The 22654-nt window shown below is 43.6% G+C and overlaps 1 protein-coding gene across 2 annotated transcripts in view; it reads right to left on the minus strand.

The window, feature by feature from the left end:
* The window catches only part of PAH (phenylalanine hydroxylase), a 64085-nt gene that overhangs the window by 7985 nt on the left and 33446 nt on the right, over positions 1–22654 (minus strand). For both annotated transcript variants that reach the window (XM_073213725.1, XM_037007122.2), the window contains 7 exons: positions 21161–21228; positions 14310–14506; positions 13199–13334; positions 12047–12116; positions 9575–9631; positions 7736–7831; positions 7068–7201 (listed from right to left, as the gene is read on the minus strand). In XM_073213725.1, coding sequence (XP_073069826.1) covers positions 7068–7201; positions 7736–7831; positions 9575–9631; positions 12047–12116; positions 13199–13334; positions 14310–14506; positions 21161–21228 — 758 coding nt within the window. The remainder of the gene's footprint in view (positions 1–7067; positions 7202–7735; positions 7832–9574; positions 9632–12046; positions 12117–13198; positions 13335–14309; positions 14507–21160; positions 21229–22654) is intronic.

Below are 22654 nucleotides of genomic sequence, written 5' to 3' on the forward strand. Positions count from 1 at the left end.
ATTCCTAGGTATTTTAATCTTTTTGATGCAATTGTGAATGGAATTGTTTTCCTGATTTCTCTTTCTGCTAGCTCATTGTTAGTATATAGGAATGCAACAGATTTCTGTGTATTGATTTTGTATCCTGCAACTTTGCTGACTTCATTTATTAGTTCTAGTAGTTTTGGTGTGGATTCTTTAGGGTTTTTATGTACAATATCATGTCATCTGAAAACGGTGACAGTTTAACTTCTTCCTTACCAATCTGGATGCCTTTATTTCTTTGTTTTGTCTTATTGCCATGGCTAGGACCACCAGAACTATGTTGAATAAAAGTGGGGAGAGTGGGCATCCTTGTCTTATTCCCGATCTTAAAAGAAAAGCTTTCAGCTTCTCACTGTTAAATATGATGTTGGCTATGGGTTTGTCATATATAGCCTTTATTATGTTGAGGTACTTGCCCTCTATACACATTTTGTTAAGAGTTTTTATCATGAATTTTGTCGACTGCTTTTTCAGCATTTATGGAGATGATCACATGGTTTTTGTCCTTCTTTTTGTTGATGTGGTGGATGATGTTGATGGATTTTTTAATATTGTACCATCCTTGCATCCCTGGAATAAATCCTATTTGATCATGATGGATGATCTTTTTGATGTATTTTTTAATTCAATTTGCTAATATTTTGTTGAGGATTTTTGCATCTGTATTCATCAGGGATATTGGTATGTAATTTTCTTTTTTTGTGGTGTCTTTGCCTGGTTTTGCTATTAGAGTGATGCTGGCCTCATGGAATGAGTTTGGAAGGATTCCCTCCTCTTCTACTTTTTGGAAAACCTTAAGGATGATGGGGATTAGGTCTTCACTAAATGTTTTATAAAATTCAGCAGTGAAGCCATCTGGTCCAGGAGTTTTGTTCTTAGGTAGGTTTTGGATTACCAATACAATTTTGTTGCTGGTAATTGGTCTGTTCAGATTTTCTGTTTCTTCCTGGATCAGCCTTGGAAGGTTTTATTTTTCTAGAAAGTTGTACATTTCTTCTAGGTTATCCAGTTTGTTAGCATATAATTTTTCATAGTATTGCCTAATAATTCTTTGTATTTCTGTGGTGTCTCATGATTTTTCCTTTCTCATTTCTGATTCTGTTTATGTGTGAAGACTCTCTCTTTTTCTTGATAAGTCTGGCTAGGGGTTTATTTGTTCATTTTTCTCGAAGAACCAGCTCCTGCTTTCATTGATTCCTTCTACTGTTTTATTCTTCTTGATTTTATTTTTTTTCTGCTCTAATCTTTATTATGTCCCTCCTTCTACTGACTTAGGGCCTCATTTGTTCTTCTTTTTCTGGTTTCCTTAATTGTGAATTTAGACTGTTCATATGGGATTGCTCTTCTTTCCTGATATAAGCCTGTATATCAATATACTTTCCTCTTAACATGGCCTTTACTGCATCCCACAGATTTTGCAGTGTTGAGTCATTGTTGTCATTTGTCTCCATATTTTGCTTGATCTCTTTTTTTATTTTGTCATTGATCCCTTTATTATTTAGGAGCATGTTGTTAAGCCTCCATATGTTTGTGGGCTTTTTTGTTTTCCTTGCTTAGTTCATTTCTAGTTTCATACCTTTGTGGTCTGAGAAGCTAGTTGGTACAATTTCAATCTTTTTTAATTTACTGAGGCTCTTTTTATGGCCACGTATATGTCTATTCTTGAAAATGTTCCATGTGCACTTGAGAAGAATATGTATCCTACTGCTTTCAGGTGGAGTGTTCTGTAGATGTCCGTTAAGTCCATCTGTTCTAATGTGTTGTTCAGTGCCTCTGTATCCTGAGTTATTTTCTGCCTGGTTGATCTGTCCTTTGGAGTGAGTGTTGTGTTGAAGTCTCCTAAAATAAATGCATTGCATTCTATTCCCCCCTTTAATTCTGTTAGTATTTGTTGTACATATTTGGGTGCTCCTATGGTGGGAACATAGATATTTATAATGGTTATATCTTCTTGTTGGACTAACCCCTTTGTCATTATGTGATGTCCTTGTTTATGTCTTGTTACTTTCTTTGTTTTGAAGTCTTTTTTGTCTGATACAAGTTCTGCAATACCTGCTTATTTCTCCCTCTTACTTGCATGAAATACCTTTTGCCATCCCTTCACTTTTAGTATGTGTATGTCTTTGGGTTTGAAGTGAGTCTCTTGTAGGCAGCATATAGATGGGTCTTGTTTTTTTATCCATTCAGTGATTCCAAATCTTTTGATTGGTGCATTCAGAGCATTTACATTTAGGGTGATTATCAATAGGTATGTACTTATTGCTATTGCAGGCTTTAGATTTGTGGTTACCAAAGATTCAAGGGTAACTTCCTTACTATCTAACAGTCTAATTTAACTCACTTAGTATGCTATTACAAACACAATCTAAAGGTTCTTTTTTCTTTAATCCTCCTTTTTATTCCTCTTCCATTCTTCATATATTAGGTGTCATATTCTGTCCTTTTTGTCTATCCCTTCACTGACTTTGGGGGTCGTTGATTTAATTTTGCATTTGCTTAATAATTAATTGTTCTACTTTCTTTACTGAGGATTTATTACCCTTGGTGACATCTCTTTACCCTTAGGAACACTTATTTCTATAGCAACCCTCCAAAATACACTGTAGAGACAGTTTTTTGGGGGTATATTCTCTCAGCTTTTGCTTATTGGGAACTTCTTTAATCCCTCCTTTAAATGTAAATGATAATCTTGCTGGGTAGAGTTTTCTTGGCTCTAGGCCCTTCTGCTCATTGCATTAAATATATCATGTCACTCCCTTCTGGCCTGTAAGGTTTCTGCTGAGAAGTCTGATGATAGCCTGATGGGATTTCCTTTGTATGTGATCTTTTTTTTCTCTCTGGCTGCTTTTACTAGTCTGTCTTTATCCTTGATCTTTGCCATTTTCATTATTATATGTCTTGTTATCTTTCTTGGGTCCCTGGTTTTGGGAGATCTGTGCACCTCCATGGCCTGAGAGACTATCTCCTTCCCCAGGTTGGGGAAATTCTCAGAAATTACTCTGAAAAGACACTCTCTATCCCTTTTTCTCTCTCTTCTTCTTCTGGTACCCCTATAATGCAAATGTTGTTGTGTTTGGATTGGTCACACAGTTCTCTCAATATTCTTTCATTTCCAGAGATCCTTTTTTCTCTCTGTGCCTCAGCTTCTTTTCATTCCTGTTCTCAATTTCTGTTTCATTTACTGTCTCCTCTACTTCATCTAATCTGCTTTTAAATCCTTCCATTGTATATTTCATTTCAGATACTGAATTCTTCAACATTTGTATCTCATTCCTGAATTCCTCCCTGAGTTCTTGAATATTTTTCTGTAGCTCCATAAACATGTTTATGATTTTTATTTTTAAATCTCTTTCAGGAAGATTGATGAGTTCACTTTCACTTGGCCCTCTTTCTGGTGTTTGTGGGATTTGGTTTGAACAAGGTTCCTTTGATGTTTCATATTTGTAGGTGGTGCCCTCTAGTGCCCAGAATCTCTACTCTCTGGAGCTGCTCATCCCCTGGAGCAATGGTGGGGGGACACAGGCAAGTGGCACTGGTGCCTGTCAGGAGGAAAGAGCTCTTTTCTGCTTCCTGGCTGCAGTGCCTGTCTTCACTGCCAGGGCTAATGGGCTGAGCACACAGGTAGAAGCATCTATGCTTTGCATTTGTAGCTGCCATAGGTGGGGCCACCCTCTGGCTGGCCTGACGCAATGATGGGGGCAGTTGGTTTGTGAGCTGGTGATGGCCAGGAGGAAGGCACAACAGGCTGCTTATCACGGTGGGGTAGCCTTGTAGCTGCATAGTCAGCCAGGGGAAAGGAGTGCCTGAAGCTCCTGAAAGTTCCCAACCTCCTCAGCAGAGTGCACCTGGACAATTTTGTCCACCTGTTCTTTCTCCTGAACAGCAAGCCCTGTGCAATCCTTGCTGCTTTAGCAGCCCTCTCACTGTTAGCAAGTCTCTCAGACTGCCCGCCTTTCTTTTGTCCCAGAGTAGCCAGTTGTGGATACGTGTTTTCCACAAGTGGTTGGAATCTCAGTCTCTCCAAGTATTCCACCTGTCTTAGCTTTCCAACCCCACTAGTCTCCACAGCACCATGTAAGTAGGTTCATGCTCCCAGAACAAATCTCCATGGCTGGGTGTTCAGCAGTCCTAGGCCTCCACCCCCTCCCTGCTCCATTTCTCTTCCTCCCTCTGGTGAGCTGGGGTAGAGGAAGGCCTTGGGTTTCTCCACATCATGGCTTTGGTACTTTACCATTTTCCTTGAGGTTGGCTGTTTTCCCCAGGTGTAGGAAAATCTGCCACAGCCTTCTTTCCTGTTGCTCTTTCAGGATTGGATGTATTTGCTATATTTTCACATTAGATGTGGTTTTGGGAGGAGGTTTCTTTTTCACCTCTCATGCCACCATTTTTAATCCCAATCAAGGCCAAAACTCTTATCATTAAATGAAATCATAAGGATAAGTTAAAATCCAGCCAAAGAATGCTCAAGGGAAAAATAAACTCTGAGATTCTTGACAATCAATGAAAGGGGAAAAATATAGCTCTTAAGAATTGAAGAAAACACTATGTTATTAATGAAATTTAATGCAGAATGAGTGCCTCATATGTACTAAGAAACTGTGTTAACTCCTAACTTTTTTATACACTTTACAACTATCATTCCTAATTTAATCTTCATAAAAACCTCAGGAGGATGGCACTTTAGTATCCCTATTTTAGAGGTAAGGAAACAGGCTTGGGGAGGATAATTGAGTATCAAGGTCATACTGGCAGTAAGTCATGCAGCTGGGAGGGACTCACAGAGTCTGATTCTAGCCTGTGCTCTTCACTCCTCTGCCTTCCTGATGCATTATTCCTGGGTCTGGAAGGAATGTGCCATGAGCCTTACAAGGGACATCGAGTAATATCATTAACATGATATTCCAAAATGGCCCATAAAATGCAGGGACATGACAAATCATATTTCTAAGATGGCTTCTTATGAGAGTAGAAGCTGCCTCACTGAAGACAATTACAAGGGAGACCATGGCTCTGCAAGTTTGGCAAAAGTGGTGCTCCAGAGCCAGGCTCCACAGGCTCAAATCCTGCCTTGTGGCCACAAGCAAGAGGGCCCTCTGCACCTCAGTGTCCTTCCTCTTCTGCAAGACTGGAGCCAGAGCAGTCCTGCCTCAAAGGGGGAGTAGAGCCACTATGTTATACAATAAGTGCTACCTGGGCATTAGCTTTCCCTAGTGACTAGGAACTCAGGATGAACAAATAACTAAGTGTATTCTCCATCCCTTTGCTGAAAATGGCTTTCTCAGCCCAGCTGGTGACATACAGCATGTACTGCCCACCTGTTATTTGGCCCACTCTGCATCTTTTCCTCTTATTGTTCCTTTGGGCAACCTGATTCCAACCCACTGGATGCACCTCAATTGGGAAGGGCTTGGCCAAGGAGTGGAGACCTCTGGCCCAGTTGTGGAGTGGATACAAGACCAAACTCAGCCTTGTCTCTGCCTAAAACTTGAATCCTGAAACTGAAAATGGTTGGACTTGGTCTCTCTAGTCAGGGTGCTCTAAGAGAACCTAAGACATGTCCAGATCCCTTCCTTTTTGAATCTTGTTCTTCAGCATGAGTTACCTCTCAATACAATGGTGCTTTTGTGGGCCTCTTCTCTGGGCCCTGAGCCCTGGCAAGAGCAGTTGGATTTCAAAGGCCTGCAAAGCTCAGGTCCTGGCAAGTTCTTCCCTGCTGGTCTGGGGCTGAGCATGTCCTGGGTTAGGGAGTTATCTCCAGAGGGCCCATCCAATGGGATCCCATTGTGACGGGTGGTTACGAGGACTGGCTCTGAACCCCACTACTCAGGTCCAACCTCTGGGCTGGCCACTACTAACTATACGATCCAGGTGAGCAACTTATCCCCTCGGCTGCTGCACCCTGCCAACTTTGTTGTCTTATTTGAGTATTAAATGAATTACTAGATGAAAAGCACTTGAAACAGTGTTTGGTACATAATAGATGTTAGGCATCTCCCTGTTATTATTACTATTACTGTTATTGTTATTATTACTACTACTAGCCAGATGGACAACTCACCACCCACTAAAATCCATGACCCAAAAGGGTTCCAAGGAACTGTAGTGTGGAGCTGTTAGGGCTAGAGGAAGGCTAGGTTCCCAGTAAGGGATGAGGGGTTAGGGAAAAACTGGAAAAGAGTGGCAGAAAGGATTCCAGAGCTCTGGAGAGACAGGCAGGGAGTCATTTTAGGCCTAACCACATGGGCTTGTGGACCAACATTTTACCTTTCATTACCTAAGCCCAGTGCATTAAAAGCTGACATGCCCCTCTTCACAAGATCCCAGAGACATGTCTATCACCCATCACCAACAAGATATAAAAAATAGATGTGCCAGGAAGCAGTGAGTATCAGGATAGCCATGTCCAGGTAAAATCTCTGGCTGGCCTGTCTCCTGCTGGGAGGAGAGTCAGCTCAAGACGGTTATTGGCAGGACTAAGAGCTCGGAGAGCCTCCTCACAGAGCCCAGCTACCTCCCCATCAGCCTCTAATTGAACTGCCTCCGAGAGTGGCGTATTTGGCAACTACTCATTGAGTGCTCACTATGCATCAGGCACTGTACTCAGAGCTAGGAAAGGACAAGAAACAAAAAGGATAACCCTTCTGTTATAGGAGGTAGGGAATGTATAAGGAGATAGCAACATTTGTCTGAGAGAACAGTGAATGAGGGATGTCTGAGGTTAGATGGTATTGAGGACTTGTTTGGGAGGGGGGCTTCTGCAGCCACTCTGTGCAGGAGAGTTCAGCACCTGACTTGGTTGGCACTGAAGCAAGGCTCGAGTGGCAGAGTTGTCTGCAGGAATCTGCATGTGCAGACAACGAGCCATGAAATGAGGTCCCACTGGTCTCCCAGTGGAAAGGGGCAAAGATGAGGAAGCTGTCTGCCCCACACTGTTGCTGTAGGCACTAGAGTCCATGCTTCTAGCCAAAGAGCCACAAATCAGTGGCCTCGGACCAAATTAGGAGGTCCTAAGAGCTACTGACCCACCTTGGTTGCCACCTCACCTCACTTTCTCCTTGGCATCATTAAAACTCTCAGCCACATAATACAGGGGCTGGAACTCTGTGATGGTGTATTCCTGGACGGCTGTCTTCTCCAGCTCCAGGGGGAGGAGCTTCGGCTTCCCTGACAAGCAGTACTGCAATTACCAAGTAGAAAGTTTTCACAGTTAAATCAGGGTCCCTGCTGCATTCCGTGGGCCATTTGGGTACCATCTCCCATCTCACCCTGATTCTTCCCACACCCCAGCTCAAATGCAGTAACTAAATTATTTTGCATTTACTGAACCCTACCTATTCATGGCTCATCTAAAAACTACAGTTGAGACAGAAAGGAATAATTCATTCTAGCCATTTTCAAATAAGATGATCAATAGAGGATATGGGAGACAACTGCAATTGTATTTGCATACATCTGCATGTGCAGTTCAGCCTCAGGATCAGAAGACCTCTCTGTCATGCAGATCTGTGTACTTGCAGTTCAATTTCTACCTCTAACACCCAGAGTCACAATGAAATCATAGCTGCTAAGGTACTAGTCACTGGAAGATAAGGCCCTGGGATGAATCTCACAATGGATGCAAATGCAGTTTCAACAGCACAAAGAGAGAAGAAGAAGGGTCTGCTGTGCCCACCACTTTCAAGTCCATCTTTGGCTCTTGGTAGGGTCATACCTGTAATTCACCAAAGGACGACAGGAGCCCGGCACCGTATGCCTTTATGGAGTCTCCTTGTTTGCAGAGCCCAAACTCCACAGTGAACCAGTAAATCTGGAATGGAAAGTGGAGTTGAGAGTGCAGCCAAGGAAGGGAAAAGCAGCAGATGCCCTGGCCGAGGACAGGGCTGCCCAGGGGGATTGTGCAGGGCTATCCTCCGAACAGCTATGACTTGAGGTCACACCTCTGTCCCATGTCTTCCTTGAGTCCCTTGAGACAAGAGTTGGCTGAATGCCAGAGGGGGCAGGAAGCAGTGGGGACGTATTAAGGAAGCCCCAAAAAGACAACCTCAACACATAACTCTGTATATGACAGGAACTCCTCCACCCTCTGGCCTTCTTCTCTGTGGTATCAGCTAGAGTGAGATGTTCCCTTTAGTTGGTCTGACTTACCAGCAACCCCACCAGGTTCCGCAGTGGGAGGTGAGGGATTGGGTAGTGGTAGAATCAATAAGGAGGCATTCCATCACCCATGCTGAGCACCCTGCCAAACACTGATCCTCACCAGACAACCAAGTCCTCGTCTTTCAACAGCTCCTAGTCCAACACATGCCAGTTGCCTGGCATGGGGAAGATGGTTCTAGAATTCTGGCATAACCCTACTGACTAGGGTGCAAATAAACCTGGGGCCCAGTTAGTAGCCATGATCTTGGAGAATCAGGGATAGGTTACTAATTAAGTCTGTTCATTGCACTAGAGAATATTAAACCTGGGGAGGCTGTCAGAGCTCAGTCGGTCTGATCTCCTCACATTCTTGTGACAAGTCTTCATCTCAGAGATGTCAAGCAACATGCATACAGTTACACAGAATATCAAAGGCAGAACAAGAATCCAGGACTGTTTACAGCCTAGTATATCAATCAGGAGATTCTTCTTTTTGAAAAATTATGTTGGTAATTTTACCATTATTGTAACATGTAACATGATGCTCTGAGTTCTGAGTTTATTTTCTCCTCACAAGTAAGAGATTCTGTCAATGTCGTTGGCCTTGAATGTTCCTTCTTGCATATCTAAAGCATCTGACATTCAAAATTCATGTTCACACACACCTAACTCTGTAGACCATCAGGATATACTTTAGAGATGGATATACATTATTGCATCTATTTGTAGAAATAAAGAAAAACAAAAGCCAGAGTATCAGACAGCTGGGCAGTGAGAAAGAACCTCTTGGGAGTTTTTGCCCTTCTGATAAATTGAATTTGTAAATTTCTAAACTGATGTATCTTAATGATAGGTTTGCATTTATTTGTGGTCCTTCATTCCATTATGAAGTTTTGCTTTTCATCTTCTGGGCTGAGCACATCATAAGAAATGTGTCTTGGAGGCTAGGGAGGGATGCATTCAAATTGGAAAGAAGCCTAGGAAGGAAGGTCACTGGGGAGAGGGAGGTGTTTGGTTAAGAAGGGAAAGCCCACCACCATTGTCTGAGAAAGCAAAGATCCTCATGCTGGCTCTAAAGGTAGAGAATAAATATTCCCTCTTCAGTCATGAATCCAGACTACTTCCCACACACACATTTTATGCCAAAGAGTTTTCAAGGACTATTACTATAGCCTGCTGGTGTTTTCAAGACACTTTGTTAGAAATTACTTGGGAACATCTGGATGCAGTTGGTTTCAAAATCAAACCATTCAGGAGAAATCAAATTGTGAGATTTCACTTGTGTAAATGTAACCAGTGTGTTCTGACTTCTTCCCCATATGATATGTCTTTTGGGGGAGAAGCAAAATTGCAAAAGCCTGAGGGTTACAGTCTACCGCACCCCCACTGCCCTTCAGGGAGAGAGGGCACTTACCGTGGCGAGCTTCTCAATGTACTCATCAGGTGCACCCAGGGAGGCGAGGCCAATTTCCTTTAATTGAAGAGAAATGGAGTCACTTGTGTGGCTGGGGTCTACCTATCTTCACCCTTTGCCCCCAGTTTCAGCCTTGTACTTGACACAGGAGGGTGATGAATGGCCAAGAGCCTTCTGAAGATCCCAGATATATCCTGATTGTCCTGTCAAGTCCACCCTACCACACACATAGAATGAGGATGAGGGGCCTCTAGAGCAGGGGAAACCTTTCTCCATCACGTGCTTCTTGGTATTTGCTTTACAAGTGAGAAACCTGAGGCACAGAGAAGGGGGTTAACCTGCTCAAGGTGACACAGCAGGTTGTGTTTAAAGCTTCATGTCTTGACTGCAGCTAAGTAATTATTCTCCCATAGCTCAAATGGAACATTCCTGGAACACAGGGTAAGTCTTAATCATGTACCCTGAAGACAGCACAGGACTGCAAAGACATGCTTGGGCTTAAGCTGTAAATGTGCTCACCATCAGGGTAAAGGTGTTATTTAATGCTGTGAGGTTGGGTGAGATAACCAAAGGAACTGGTGTAGACAGACAGAAGGACTAAGGATCGGGCCTGCTTTGCAGTGAGAGGCCATGTGGTCTTCATATTGGTGTCCCTCTCTGGGCCAGACCCAGAGCCTGACCCCCATCACATGCTGAGACAAGGCTATCTGAGTTAGAGTGCACAAAACTCAGTCACTGGCTCCCCTTTGCCTGCCCCTTCCCCATCTCTGCTGCCTCGACCCTACCCAGACATGCCACAGTCCCACAGAAGCCATCGGTAAACCCAAGATGGAAATGATGCTGTGTTCTCATCGTCACCATTCTTTGTGAGCCCCAAGCTTTCCTAAAACAAGGAGTCCCGAGATTTTCCTGTGCTTCATCTGCACCCAATCTTTTGTACTTTACTGGGAAGCAAGCCCTGCTTTCAGATTCAAAAAGAATGTGCTAAGGACCATTCAAAACGATGCCCTTCCTTGGCACTGCTCAAGTCACAGTTGGAACCATGTGGCCCAGAAGCTTCTGTTGACTCAGGTAATTGTCCATTCCTCTGTGGGGCTCCCCAAAGTGACATGGTTTAAGGGGGATTGTCACTTAGCCTCTGAGCAGAACAGCTTCCAGGAGTGAGAATAAAAAGTCCCTATTCTCCAAGGAAAAAACCTGATTATTCTCTGGCCATAGTCACAAATTCTGTGTTTAAAGCAGTTCCAAGCAATCAATAAGAGCTTGGCAGCAGAAATCATGCTTCTGAAAGTCGGCCGGTCAGCAACTGCCTCAGTCCAATGGTAATAGTTAAAGTTCAATGAATCCCTAACACTCCCACTTCTTAAAGTCCAACAATCTCCGAACTCCACAATTCCCCAAGTCCCACATAAAAGCAAGTTCTCTCTGTTTAGAGAGACTGTGTCATAAAAGCCCAGTTCTCCATTACCTAGCAAGCAGTTTATTCAGCTTGTTGTTTGTTTGTTTCAGATATTAAGGGGTAGCCTCTTCGATCAACAGTGGAAATACCTGTTTCTTCCAGCTGAGGGAAAATGCTTATAAAATTCAAACACTGTCCCATTGGTCTGACATTCCTAATTTGTCCATTATTTGCTCATGGATCATTCCATTTGATCTTCATTGTTCTTTGATCTCACACTGATCTTCATTGAGAGAAAGAAGATTGGCAGGAAGAGCTTTGTATTGATCCACATCTGTGGAGCCCGAGGCACAGGGCAGCCTGGCCACTTTCCCAGGTCACACAGCTAGTCTCCAGCAGGGTGGGCCTGCGGGTGCATCCTTCACCTCTCTCATGATCCCAGCTACCCAACCCTGGTTTTAGGCTGCCTCTTCATGCCCACAGAGAATTAGCAGGATTCTTTCACTCATCCAAAAAGTGCTTCTTGAATCTACCACCACTGCAATAGATGAATCAAGGCCTAGCCTTGATGACGCTTACAGGACATTCGGCTCATTATTTCATGCCAGCTATGAGTCTGGGTACTGGCATTAGATACTTGGCAAATATTATCTTCGTGACCAAGCCATATACAAAAATGGCTGCCTAACAAGGTAGTAAGGGGCGAGGCCTAGGGAGGAGAAAAAAGGTGCCAAAGAATTTGGAAGAAGGTAAGATTACTTCCACATGAAGATCATGGAAGCTTACCTGGATGAGAAGGCTCTTAAGCTGTACCTGGTAGGACAAGCATGGTTAGCAGATTCAAAACACATCCATAATTTTGAGGATGAGTGACCCATCAACCACACTATGGTCCCTGGAATGGGAATTCAGCCATCTGCATGCAATGACACACCCATCTCAGGAGGCATCATACAATAGCACCTGGTTTCCACCCTTGCAGAGGACACACAGGTCCCTCCATGGGTTCAATTCATTTGGGCCATCCGGGTCTCAACCATGTAACTAAAAGGCAAAAGAGATGCATTCCTCACCTGGGAAAACTGGGCAAAGCTTCGATCTGAAAATAAGGGCACATGTCCCAGCAGCTCATGGCAGATGTCACTGAAAGACAGAAAGCACAGAGCTTGGAGGGGAGGAGAGAGTCATAACCCAAGCCAGACTCAGGGTCTCTACATGAGGAATGGGTGGAAAGAAAGGAAGTAACTTATTCAGGTTTATGACCTTATTCTCAAGCATAAGTAGTGTGTAAATCTTAGGATCAGATGAGGCAAGGTACAAGAGAAAAAGAGGAAGGGGGAAGAAAAGTAGGAAGCAGGGCAGGAAACAGCCAAGGGGTTTGTGCCCGGTCTGTGCCCGGTAGGGTGCAGAGCAGAAGAGCCAGTATTTCTACAGGCATCCTCCCACACACCCGAGTGAGCTGTGGGACCTGAACACTTCCCATCCCAAGTCTTCACCTTAGTAATCCTGGGGAGATACAATGTGTTCAGTTATTCCCCATGGGAAATAAAAACTAAATTTTAAAAAATGAGTGCTGTGCTTCTCTTACTCCTAAGGGGGCCAGTCATCAGTCGGAGAAAAAAATGCATATTTATTGAACACATTATGTACCAGTTGCTTTAGGAACAGGTCTTTTCTGGTTTGTAGTAATAAACTTCATGAACAGAGAAACATGAGCTTGGGAGTCCTACTGACTTTTTTTGCATAACTTGCATAAGCATGTTGGAGAAGATAATCTAATTGCAAAAGTAAGAAGCATAGTGGCCAGTCATTCTCTACCTCCAGCCAAGACACCATCTAGGCATAGAAAGATTAAATCATTTAGATGTGTATTCAGGAGGTGCTGAGATAGCCTGGCTGCCATTTGTACCTGCTCCCAGGTACAAATGGAACTTCATAGTTCTGACTCCTCTTTAAACTTGAATGTGACCTCTCATTTCCCAACCAGGGAAGATCTGAATCTTTGGTTCCCAAGATGCCCAAATCATCTCCAATCAGAATGGTCTATTTAGACAGAAAAATCCCCAGAAGTGATGAGTTTCTATCTTTGTATTATCACCAAACAACCCAGACAACTCGTCCTGTGGATCAGCCCACCGTGAGCCCAAACTTCATTCCTAGAGCCTAGAGAGAGAGAGACGGCGCTCGCTGAGGCTGGCCACTGGCAGCAGGAGGATGATACTCACGGTTCAGGTGTGTACATGGGCTTGGACCCGTGTCTGATGTACTGAGTGCAGTGGAAGACGCGAAAGGCCAGGCCACCTAAGAAATCCCGAGAGGAGAGCAGGCCGGCCACAGGTCGGAGGCGGAAACCAGTGCACGCTAGGAAGCAAAGGACAAAAACAAACTCAGATCCCACACAGCAGAGCCAGAAGGGCCTGAAGACCTTTAGTAAGACAGCAGTGCCCCCAGCTATCCAGGACTCCCTCCCAGCTACCACTTCCCTCCCGGCCACGTAGTTTTCCTGGCTCCCCGCCCCGGAGCTGGCCATACCACCTCCACGCAGCTCAGAGGCAGAGAAAACTCTTCATTTCTGCAAACCTGCCAGCTGTCTTCCTACTTTACCTCCTTCCATCTGGCACACAGGAGGTGTTTAATATATGTTAGTTGATGGTTTTGTTTTGCTGAATGAACCCTCCCGGCAGACAGAAAGCACTTGTCTCCCTTGGAAACAATGTGCAGAGACCAATCAGCCCAGTAATGAGTTTCCCCACTGAGTTACTCCATTCCAATTCAGCCCAAATTCGCTGAGCACCTGCTGTGTATGTAGCACTAGCCTGCGTGTTTTCACATGGAACATCTTACTGCATTCTCATAATTTCTCTATGAGAAAGGCTAAAAGGCCAACACAGTCTTCATTTGACAGATGACTAAACTGAGGCAGCTTCATCCAACTGCAGAGGGTCAAAGCAAGATCCCTACCAGATGATTGCCTAGACTTGGGCTCCGGGCTTCGGCACTGCCCTACAAAGAGCACATTTCATACATAAACACACGTGGCAACCATCTCATAACATGGCAAGACCTGCAAAGAGAACCCTGTCTGGGCACCCGGAGCTTTGGATATGAAAAAAACAGTTTTTGAGGGACACAGATATGGCAAAATCCATGCCTGATGCCTTTTCTTGAATAAGAAATGGGAACTAGAGGGAGGCAGAACCCAGCAGTGAAATTGGGTTTTTCCTGGGAGAATCAACCTGCAGGCATTACCACAAATGCACGCACACTCGCCTGGATTTACTTCTCTTCCTCTTCCCTCCCTGCCACCCTCCCCATTTGACCCTGATGTGCACTTACTCTGCAGAAACTGAGAAACCTCTTCCAGCTGGGGAATATTATCTTCACGGAAGCCGCAGTACTTTTCCAGAAGTGGGAAAATGTGATTGTGCTCGTAGCAAGCGTGGGTTTTATACAAGGACTTCAGGGTCCTGAACACCATCCCCCAGGTTTTCTTTTCCTCCTCCGTGTACTCCACTCGTGGGATGGGCTGCCCACTGGAACACAGGCAGGGGAGGTTTGTTCCCAGCAGGGCAAGGGCAGAGGAGATGGCGAAGGACCATTCGCACAGGGAGACGGGGCCCGCGCCTGTGAGCCACCTGGACTACATGGGATTTTATACATTTTTGAAAGAGGGAAATTCCACTTCTTGATAGAAGAAACAGTCATGTCATTTGGTTAAGCAAAATACAAGCTCTCACCTCACCAACTACACCCAAGATCTGTTCTCACTTCGAGAAATCACTTGGCCTTTCCACTCTCCTCTCTCTCCAATTGTTTATCCACATACGTCGCTAAAACAATTACATCTGTGGGCCAAAGTGGATTTAATATGTGCAACATGAGTTTGAGACCCCTTGTGTAAGTGGGCATGCACTTGCTGGATTTGATATTTGTACCTGTAGGAAGTTATAAAGGTGTTTAAATGCATGTCAGGTATAAGACATGCTTATGCAGCATCTTCTGCTATGACAACAGAACTCGAAGGAGCTTGTTAAAGTCCCGGTGTTGGACCTTGCCCTACAGATTCTGGGTCTTGATAAGCCCAGGCATCTGGATTCCTCTAAGCTCCCAGGTGACACCCTATAGTTTGAGAGTCATTAGTCTGAAATGTGCTTTTGCAAACCATCTGAGAATGAACTGTGTCCTGAACAGTGAAAACAAATGAAAACCACACAAAGCCTGACTTCCTAAACACCAGTGGCTGCCCCATGGGCTGCAGCCTGCCTCCTCACAGGGCACACAGTGTCGGGGACAAGGCGAAACTGTTTACCTTAGAATTAGGGATCACCAGCAGGCTCCAAACTAGGTCCCTCCTGCCCTCGCAGAGCTGTAGCTCATCCAAGAACATTAGAGTAAAATCATTATGTTCCCACAGAAAGGTGGGCACGGATTAGAGGGAAAAAGACAGTTTTTTGGTTAAGAACTTAAAGCAAGACAATGTGTGATGGCCAGTGGGGATTGTGAAAAGAGCATCAGGCGAGCCCCTGCTTGAGGATACACTGCTGTTTCACAGCCAAGTTCTGATGAAGGACAAGGATGGACTTGGGAAGTGAAAAGAGATGGCTTTACTATTTGGCTCTGCCATTTCCTTGCTGAATAGCCTCAGGCAGTTTAGTAAACCTCTCTGAGCCTAGTCTATAGAGTTGTTACATGGGCTAATAATAATATGTAACTATTTGGAGGCTATGGTGGAAAACTGAGTGAAATACTATGTACAAAGTACCTAACATTGGTGATGACAAATAATACTATTGAGTAATTGATAATTATCATTATAACATATTCTAATTTAAAAAGAAAGTCATCTGCTATTACAGAAACACATTTTCAAGGGATATTAACATCTAAGATGTTACTGGGCACTATGATGTCTCCCTGGTTGACACTTGCTGTTTCAGGGGTTCAATATCCATGTCCTGTTCTTCCAGGAAATCACCCTCCTCCTTTCTCAGTCTGTGCGGTTCAAGTGGGAGGAGATTCCATCACTCCTACCTTCAGAGGAGGGCAGGCCTGGCCAATTAGAGTGCCCATTTCCCTGGCCATAGTGGCTGGGTGAAAGATAGGCCCATGTCAGAGCCAAGGAGACTCAGTGAGAGAACTTATGTTGATTCTGTTTTAAAGAGACAAAACCTCTAACTGGGATGGGGTGTCAGCCAGGTGGGGTTGGTTCCATCTCCAAGAGAAATAAGGCCAATGCAAGGCCCAGGCAGAGGGCACCAGAGTCAGAGAGAGGGAGGGGGAGAAAATGAAACACTTTGTGCCCCCCAGATCCACCTATACCTCAATTACTTTCTCCCCTTAAACTTTTCACTTAGAGGAGCCAATAAAATCCCCCTTTTGTTTGAGTTGACTTGTAGCTAAAAGATAAAAACTCCTATGATCCATTTAGTGTACTTTTATACAAAATTTTAAAGCCCAACTCCTATCCCAGTAACATAATCAAAATCTGCTGCAGGTGCCTCCTAGATGGTTCTAGACACAATTCCTAGTCCTGCCTCTGATTCACCACTTCTAATCTTCACAATCATATGGTTTCTTAGTTTTATTCATTCACCCATTCAACACATATATATTGAGTACCCATTGTTCTGGGAATACAGCAGTGATCAAAACAGTCAAAAAACCCTTCCATTTCCAGTGGAGCTTTAAAAAGGAAGGAAATCCTGCCCTGTGCAAATACACAGATGAACCTTGACATTGTGCTAAGCAAAATAAGCCAGTCACAAAAGGACAAATACTGCATGATTCCACTTACATGAGGTACTTAAAACAGTCAAACATATAGACACAGAGAGTTGAATGGCAGTGGCCAGAGGGGACAGGGAGGGGAGGACAGAGCTGTGGTTCAACAGGCATAAAATTTCAGTCATACAAGATGATCAATTTCTAGAGATTTGCTGTACAATGTCTGTATCATCTCTGGAGTTACATTACTGCACTGTCTACTTAAAATTTTGTCAAGAGGCTAGATCTCATGTTAAGTGTTCTTACCAGAATAAGAAAGAAAAATCCTTGCCCTCATGGAGGCTGCATTCAGGGGGAGAGGGGACGGTGGTGATCGGTGCTACGAAGGAAAGGAAGGGCAAAGGTATTGGGGAACGTCAGGGTGGGGTTCAGTTTTACATAGGGTGTTGGAGAAGGCTTGGTTGAGAAAGTGATGTTTGAGCAAAGACCCAAAGAGCTGAGGCCTCACTGCTTTATTCTGGAGGCTTCTTTCCGCTTGGACACTTCTGTCTGAGGTTCTGGCTCACTTTCCCACAGATTCACTCAGTCAGCACCAGTCCCTGCAGTGTGGAGCAGGGACAGTCCTATGTCTCTTACATGCCTCCTGGAGCAGCTATTTGTAACCTAGCCATCAGTGGCCCAGGGGCCTCCACTTTCCTGGGAGGAGGCAGGAGAATCTGAATTCTAACTGTAGCTTCCTAGCTCTGTGACACCTTGAGCAAGTTCTTGGCTCTTATGTATATATCTTCAAAATAAGAATAATCAAAGCTGCCTTGTAATCTTGGAATAACAATCAAATAAGCAATGTGTGATGCGCTGCCTGGATATAATAAATGTTTCAGGACTTATTTATATATATATACATACACACCAAATTCCAGGACTGCTTAGGAATTAAACTTAGCACATTCTCCTCTGCCTTCTAATTCCACCAAAAGACCTGCCAGAGGTTCCACACGATCCTCAGTCTTTAAAGAAATTGTCACTTATTTTTATCCAGCCATCATCTCGCTAAGTTAAAAAAAAACTAAAATATTTTAGGAAGAATATCATGTTGGCTTAAAATAAAGAGACTTCTCTTCAAGTCAATGAGGAACCCCCCTTCAAAAAAAGGTTTTAAGCAGAAGGCACTGTTTCTGAATTAGTCTACCAAACCAAATATGGCATTCAAGTTACCCCTGCATTTGGCACAGCCTTCCCTATCCAGTCTTATTTTACTCCAAATCCCCCCACACATGTAATTATTTCCAAGACAAAAAAATTTGGCATCCCAAAACACAACTGTAAATTGTGCCTCTTCAAACTGAGGTTTCATACCTTGTATAATATTCTCAGGGAGAAGTGTCATTGCAGAGAAGACGAGCAGAGAACAGGGTGGCTAGCAGTGGCAGGGTTTAGCTGCTTCTTTATTTTCTATAGTAATTTACTTCTGGCCCCAAGTACACACATCTCAAAACAAGAGCCCTGCAGCTATCCAGAACCACCATCTCACTCACTACCCTGGTTCTCTTTGGCTGGTACGCTCCTGCTTAACCTTTAATTCTCAGTCTAAACTTCACTTCGTCCTCACCATCACCCCCAGTCTACATGTAAAGTCCTAATTATGTGGCCTCATGACTTTGGCAACACCTACACATTGAGTGATAACATTACTCAGTGACTAAATGAATGAGTAACAACATTGTTGCTACTTTTGTCATTGTCTGTCTTCCCTAATACTATCCCAGAGGACATGGACCCTGTTGGTCCTGCTCTTGGGGTAGTTCTGGAACTCCGTCAACACATTTTATCAACTGGCCAATGTCCTATGATTCTATGATTCATGATGCACAAGTTTGATCCCCATGTGGAATAACAGCTGGGGAGGTACAAGGGACCTGAATGTGGAGCGGACGTCATTGACATGCAAGGTGGCAGAAGCCAAGGAAGAGGCCAAAGCTGAGTCCTGAAAGATGTTCAATATCTGGGGTAGGAGGAAGAGTCCAGAGAAGACTGAGAAAAAGCCTCAGAAAGGAAGGAAGCAAACCAACAGAGAGTGAAAAAAAAGTTGATTTTCATTATTTGTGGCAATAAATTTTTTTTTAATTGTTACATAAAATCACCACACATCCTGAGTTAGTGATCATTGAACCACTGCTTCTAGGGGAAATACAGGACTAGGGTTCTGTGAGCTTCTGATCACATTATCATCAACTGGTAATACCTAGCTTGCTTTGTGTGTGCTTTTGTCTAAAGATGTCTTAGGTAATTCATTTGGTCAGTTCATTAACACTGAACTTAATGGCCAGCAGCACTTAACTAGTGCACGAAGGAAGCGTATCTAACACACACTTGTTCTGCATTAGACACATCCCGCCTTCTTGCTCTTAGAACGCTGGACAACAGTCAGCGCTTTGCTGGGGAGCCATTCTGAAAAGCAAAATTACCAGCAAAAAGGACAGAAAGTCGACAAACATGGCTCAAATCTAAGCAGACCTCAAAAAGAACACTTGTTTTCAGTACAAAGCTGAAATAGGAAGGCAGCGTTGCCACCTTCTGCTGCATTTGGGTTCTTGTGCTTGTGCACCAGCGGCTCAAATGTTTCCCCTCCCTGCGCATGTCTGGTGATGAGCATGAAAGTGCCGTGAGTATTGACTTGGGGATCTCAAATAAATGTAAGGACATAGTCCTTGAATAATGAGAAGTAAGTGTACCAGGTACAAAGACAAGACACTATTTCAAAGGAAGGCATGGCTAACGGAATGAAAATTTTAAAAGAAATGAGCAAAAAAAAATGAGGTCTGAAAAGACTGAATTGACAACAAGTTCAGCCCCTGATAGCTGAATGACCGACCTTGAGCACATCACTATCTGGGATTCATCTATAAAATGTGAGAAATTGGCCAGAAGATCTCTAATAGTCTTTTGAGAGCCAGTCATCAGGTTTTCAATAATCAGTTTATTTGATTAATATTCTGAATGGTGAGTCACTTGATCAGTGCAGAATTCTTCTGCACTAGGTTTAACACTTTTATGGAAAGGAAGTTGAGGGGGATCAGTTTCTCTCCTCAAATCTCAATAGCCAAGAAGTGAGTGAATGTACCGCCTAAGCAGCTCCTGGATTATATGGACAATGGTCTTCTGACTGTGAGAGTCCCAGACACTCTGGGAAGTGGCTGAGATGGACTTCAGTGTTAAAGAAACCTGAGTTCAAAACCAGAGTGTGCCACCTACTAGTTATATGACCTTGATATGTTACTCAACTGTATTAAGCATTAGTTTTCCAAACTGAAAACATGGAATTATTAAAACTAAGTGAAATAATATAAACAAAGAATTTAGCAAAGCCCCAGACATAGCAAGGAGATCATAAGTATGATTTGTTACTATTGAGTCTCTGAAGAACTCCTTCTTGGACCTGACTTGATGGTGTCCACCGGAGCGTGCTGGAGCACAGGTACGGACAGGGGAGGGAGGTAGCTGTGTCCTGGGATTCCTGCTTGGCATAAGCCAAGGCCCAGGTGGGTCTGGGTCAGCACAGTTCTGGATCCTTCCACTACTAGGAGTGACTGAGAGAAGAGGGTTTTCTCCTTTGCTCTGAGGGGAGGGAGGTCTTTCCATCTTGAAGGTAACTTGATATGCAGTAAACAAAGCTTGCCGTCTTCTTTAACTCCCTCCTAGTCCATCAAAGCTGCTAAAGTTCCATAACCTCAGCATTCTGGTCAACTTTCAGGTGTCTTCTCATGCTCGCCTGTCTCATGCCCTGAACTCAGGAATGGAGCTCAAGCCCCCAAACACTCAGTTTCCCACGGAAGCATTTCTGTAGTTCTTGAGGACTCAAAACTCCCCAAACTGTTCTCTCTCCAAATAGCACATTTGGTATCTGCATTTTTCCTTTGGCTAAAATAGGGTAGAAGAGGAGCAGAGAGTCCCAGACAGAAAAAATAAACTCATCCAAAAATCACCCCTCACAGTTGGGTCACATCAGATGAAAGTGGAACGCTGAGGCACGGCTCGCCTGAGACCTCAAATGATTCATTATTTCAGTTAAGCAGCCAACCCCTTCTTGAATGTAAATGATTCTCTTTTTCCTTCTTCCCTGTTTAATGTGCAGAATACAAGAGTCTGTTTTATTCAGGACTGAGGCCCTTTGTAATTACTGCAGACATCACTGCATAATTATGTAACAAAGCTGGGGAGAGAGCTGATCCCGTGCAGTGGGTAATTTTGTTTTGTCTAGTGGCAATTTTTTTTAACACGTGTTATTAAAGGGAGGGTTTAAAATACACACACACACACACACACACTCTCTCTCTCTCTCTCTCTCTCTCTCTCTCTCTCTCAAGGCAGGACTCTCTATGCTGGTGTTTTCCAACCTTCGGCACAGGAGAGGTAGACCCGGAGGATGCTCCTCTCTCTTTCCCCGGCAAGCAAAGCAGACTTACTGTTGGTAGCTGTAGGCAATGTCAGCAAACTGCTTCCGTCTTGCTCGGTACGTGGGATCTTTGAAACCCTAGGAGAAAGGAGACACTGGATTTCTCAAGGCTTTGGTGAGAGGCCTGGCCTATCTATGCATGCTTTAAATGGGGGGTCTTGAGCTCTGACAATGTATCTTTCCTTTTCCTGGTTATACCTTGAAAATTAAGTGTCACTTAAACTGAGGGAAAGCTTTCCCATCAGATATTATGAATGACACCTTATTAGCAATACCTCCAGTTCAGCGTGAGCCTCTCTTCCATGGGATTCCAAAGTGCGAACAGTGTACAGGTTTTAAAGAAATCTCATCTACAGCATTTCTAACCTGTGGCCTTGCTAACTCAGGCACCAAGTGGGGTAAATGTTTATGATGAAAATACACAATGACCACTAGATTTCTAATCAATGGCATGTGTCTAGCATTGCCTACTAATTTCTTGATAGACAAACAGGTACATGCTTTCTGCTACTGCAATTTTTTTAAATACCCTTTTTTGAGGACCTACTACTTGCCAGTCTGTCTCCACATATAAACAGGCTGATAATCCTTTCTCTTCTGAGGCTGATTCTTGGACAGCCTTCCCCAACAATTCACAGGTAGCACATTTCTGAGTGAAAAGAGGCCAAGTGCATCTTTCAGGGTTTGGGGGTGACACCTCCCTTAGATGGAGATGATCCCATTTTATTAAAAGGACATTTTTTTCCCTTCTCTTTCTTATAGAAATTTTATGGTTTAACATCTCACATTTAAGTCTTTAATCCATTTCAAGCCAATTTTTTTGTGAATGGGGTCTAATTTCATTCTTTTGCATGTGAATATGCAGTTTTCCCAACACCACTTATTGAAGACTATCCTTTTCCCATTGAGTATTCCTGGCCCTCTTGTCAAATATTAGTTGACTGAATAACCATGAGTTTATTTTTGGGCTCTCAGTTCTGTTCCATTGGTCTATGTGTCTGTTTTTATGCCAGTCTATACTGTTTTGATTTTTATAACTTTGTAATATAGTTTTAAATCAGGAAGTGTGATGCCTCCTGCTTTTTTCTTCTCTCTCGGGATTGCTCTTTTACATGGGTCTTGGCAATGGTTTTTTGGATATGACACCAAAAGCACAAACAGAAAAGGCAGAAATAAACAAGAAAGACTACATCAAGCTGAAGTGCTTCTGTGCAGCAAAAGAAACAATCAACAAAATGAAAAGGCAACCAATGGAATGGGAGAAAATAATAAGGGGTTAATACCCAAACTATATAAGCAACTAATACAACTCAGCCAAAAGTAAATAATTCGATTAAAAAATGGGCAGGGGATCTGAACAGACATTTTCTCCAAAGAAGATATACACATGACCAATAAGTACTCAACACCACTCACCATCAAAACCACAATGAGGTATCATTTCACATCTGCTAAAATGGCCATTATCAAAAAACAATACAGAACAAGTGTTGTGCAGTGACAG

The sequence above is a fragment of the Manis javanica genome, chromosome 10 (genome assembly GCF_040802235.1).
Source record: "Manis javanica isolate MJ-LG chromosome 10, MJ_LKY, whole genome shotgun sequence".
Taxonomy (NCBI): domain Eukaryota; kingdom Metazoa; phylum Chordata; class Mammalia; order Pholidota; family Manidae; genus Manis; species Manis javanica.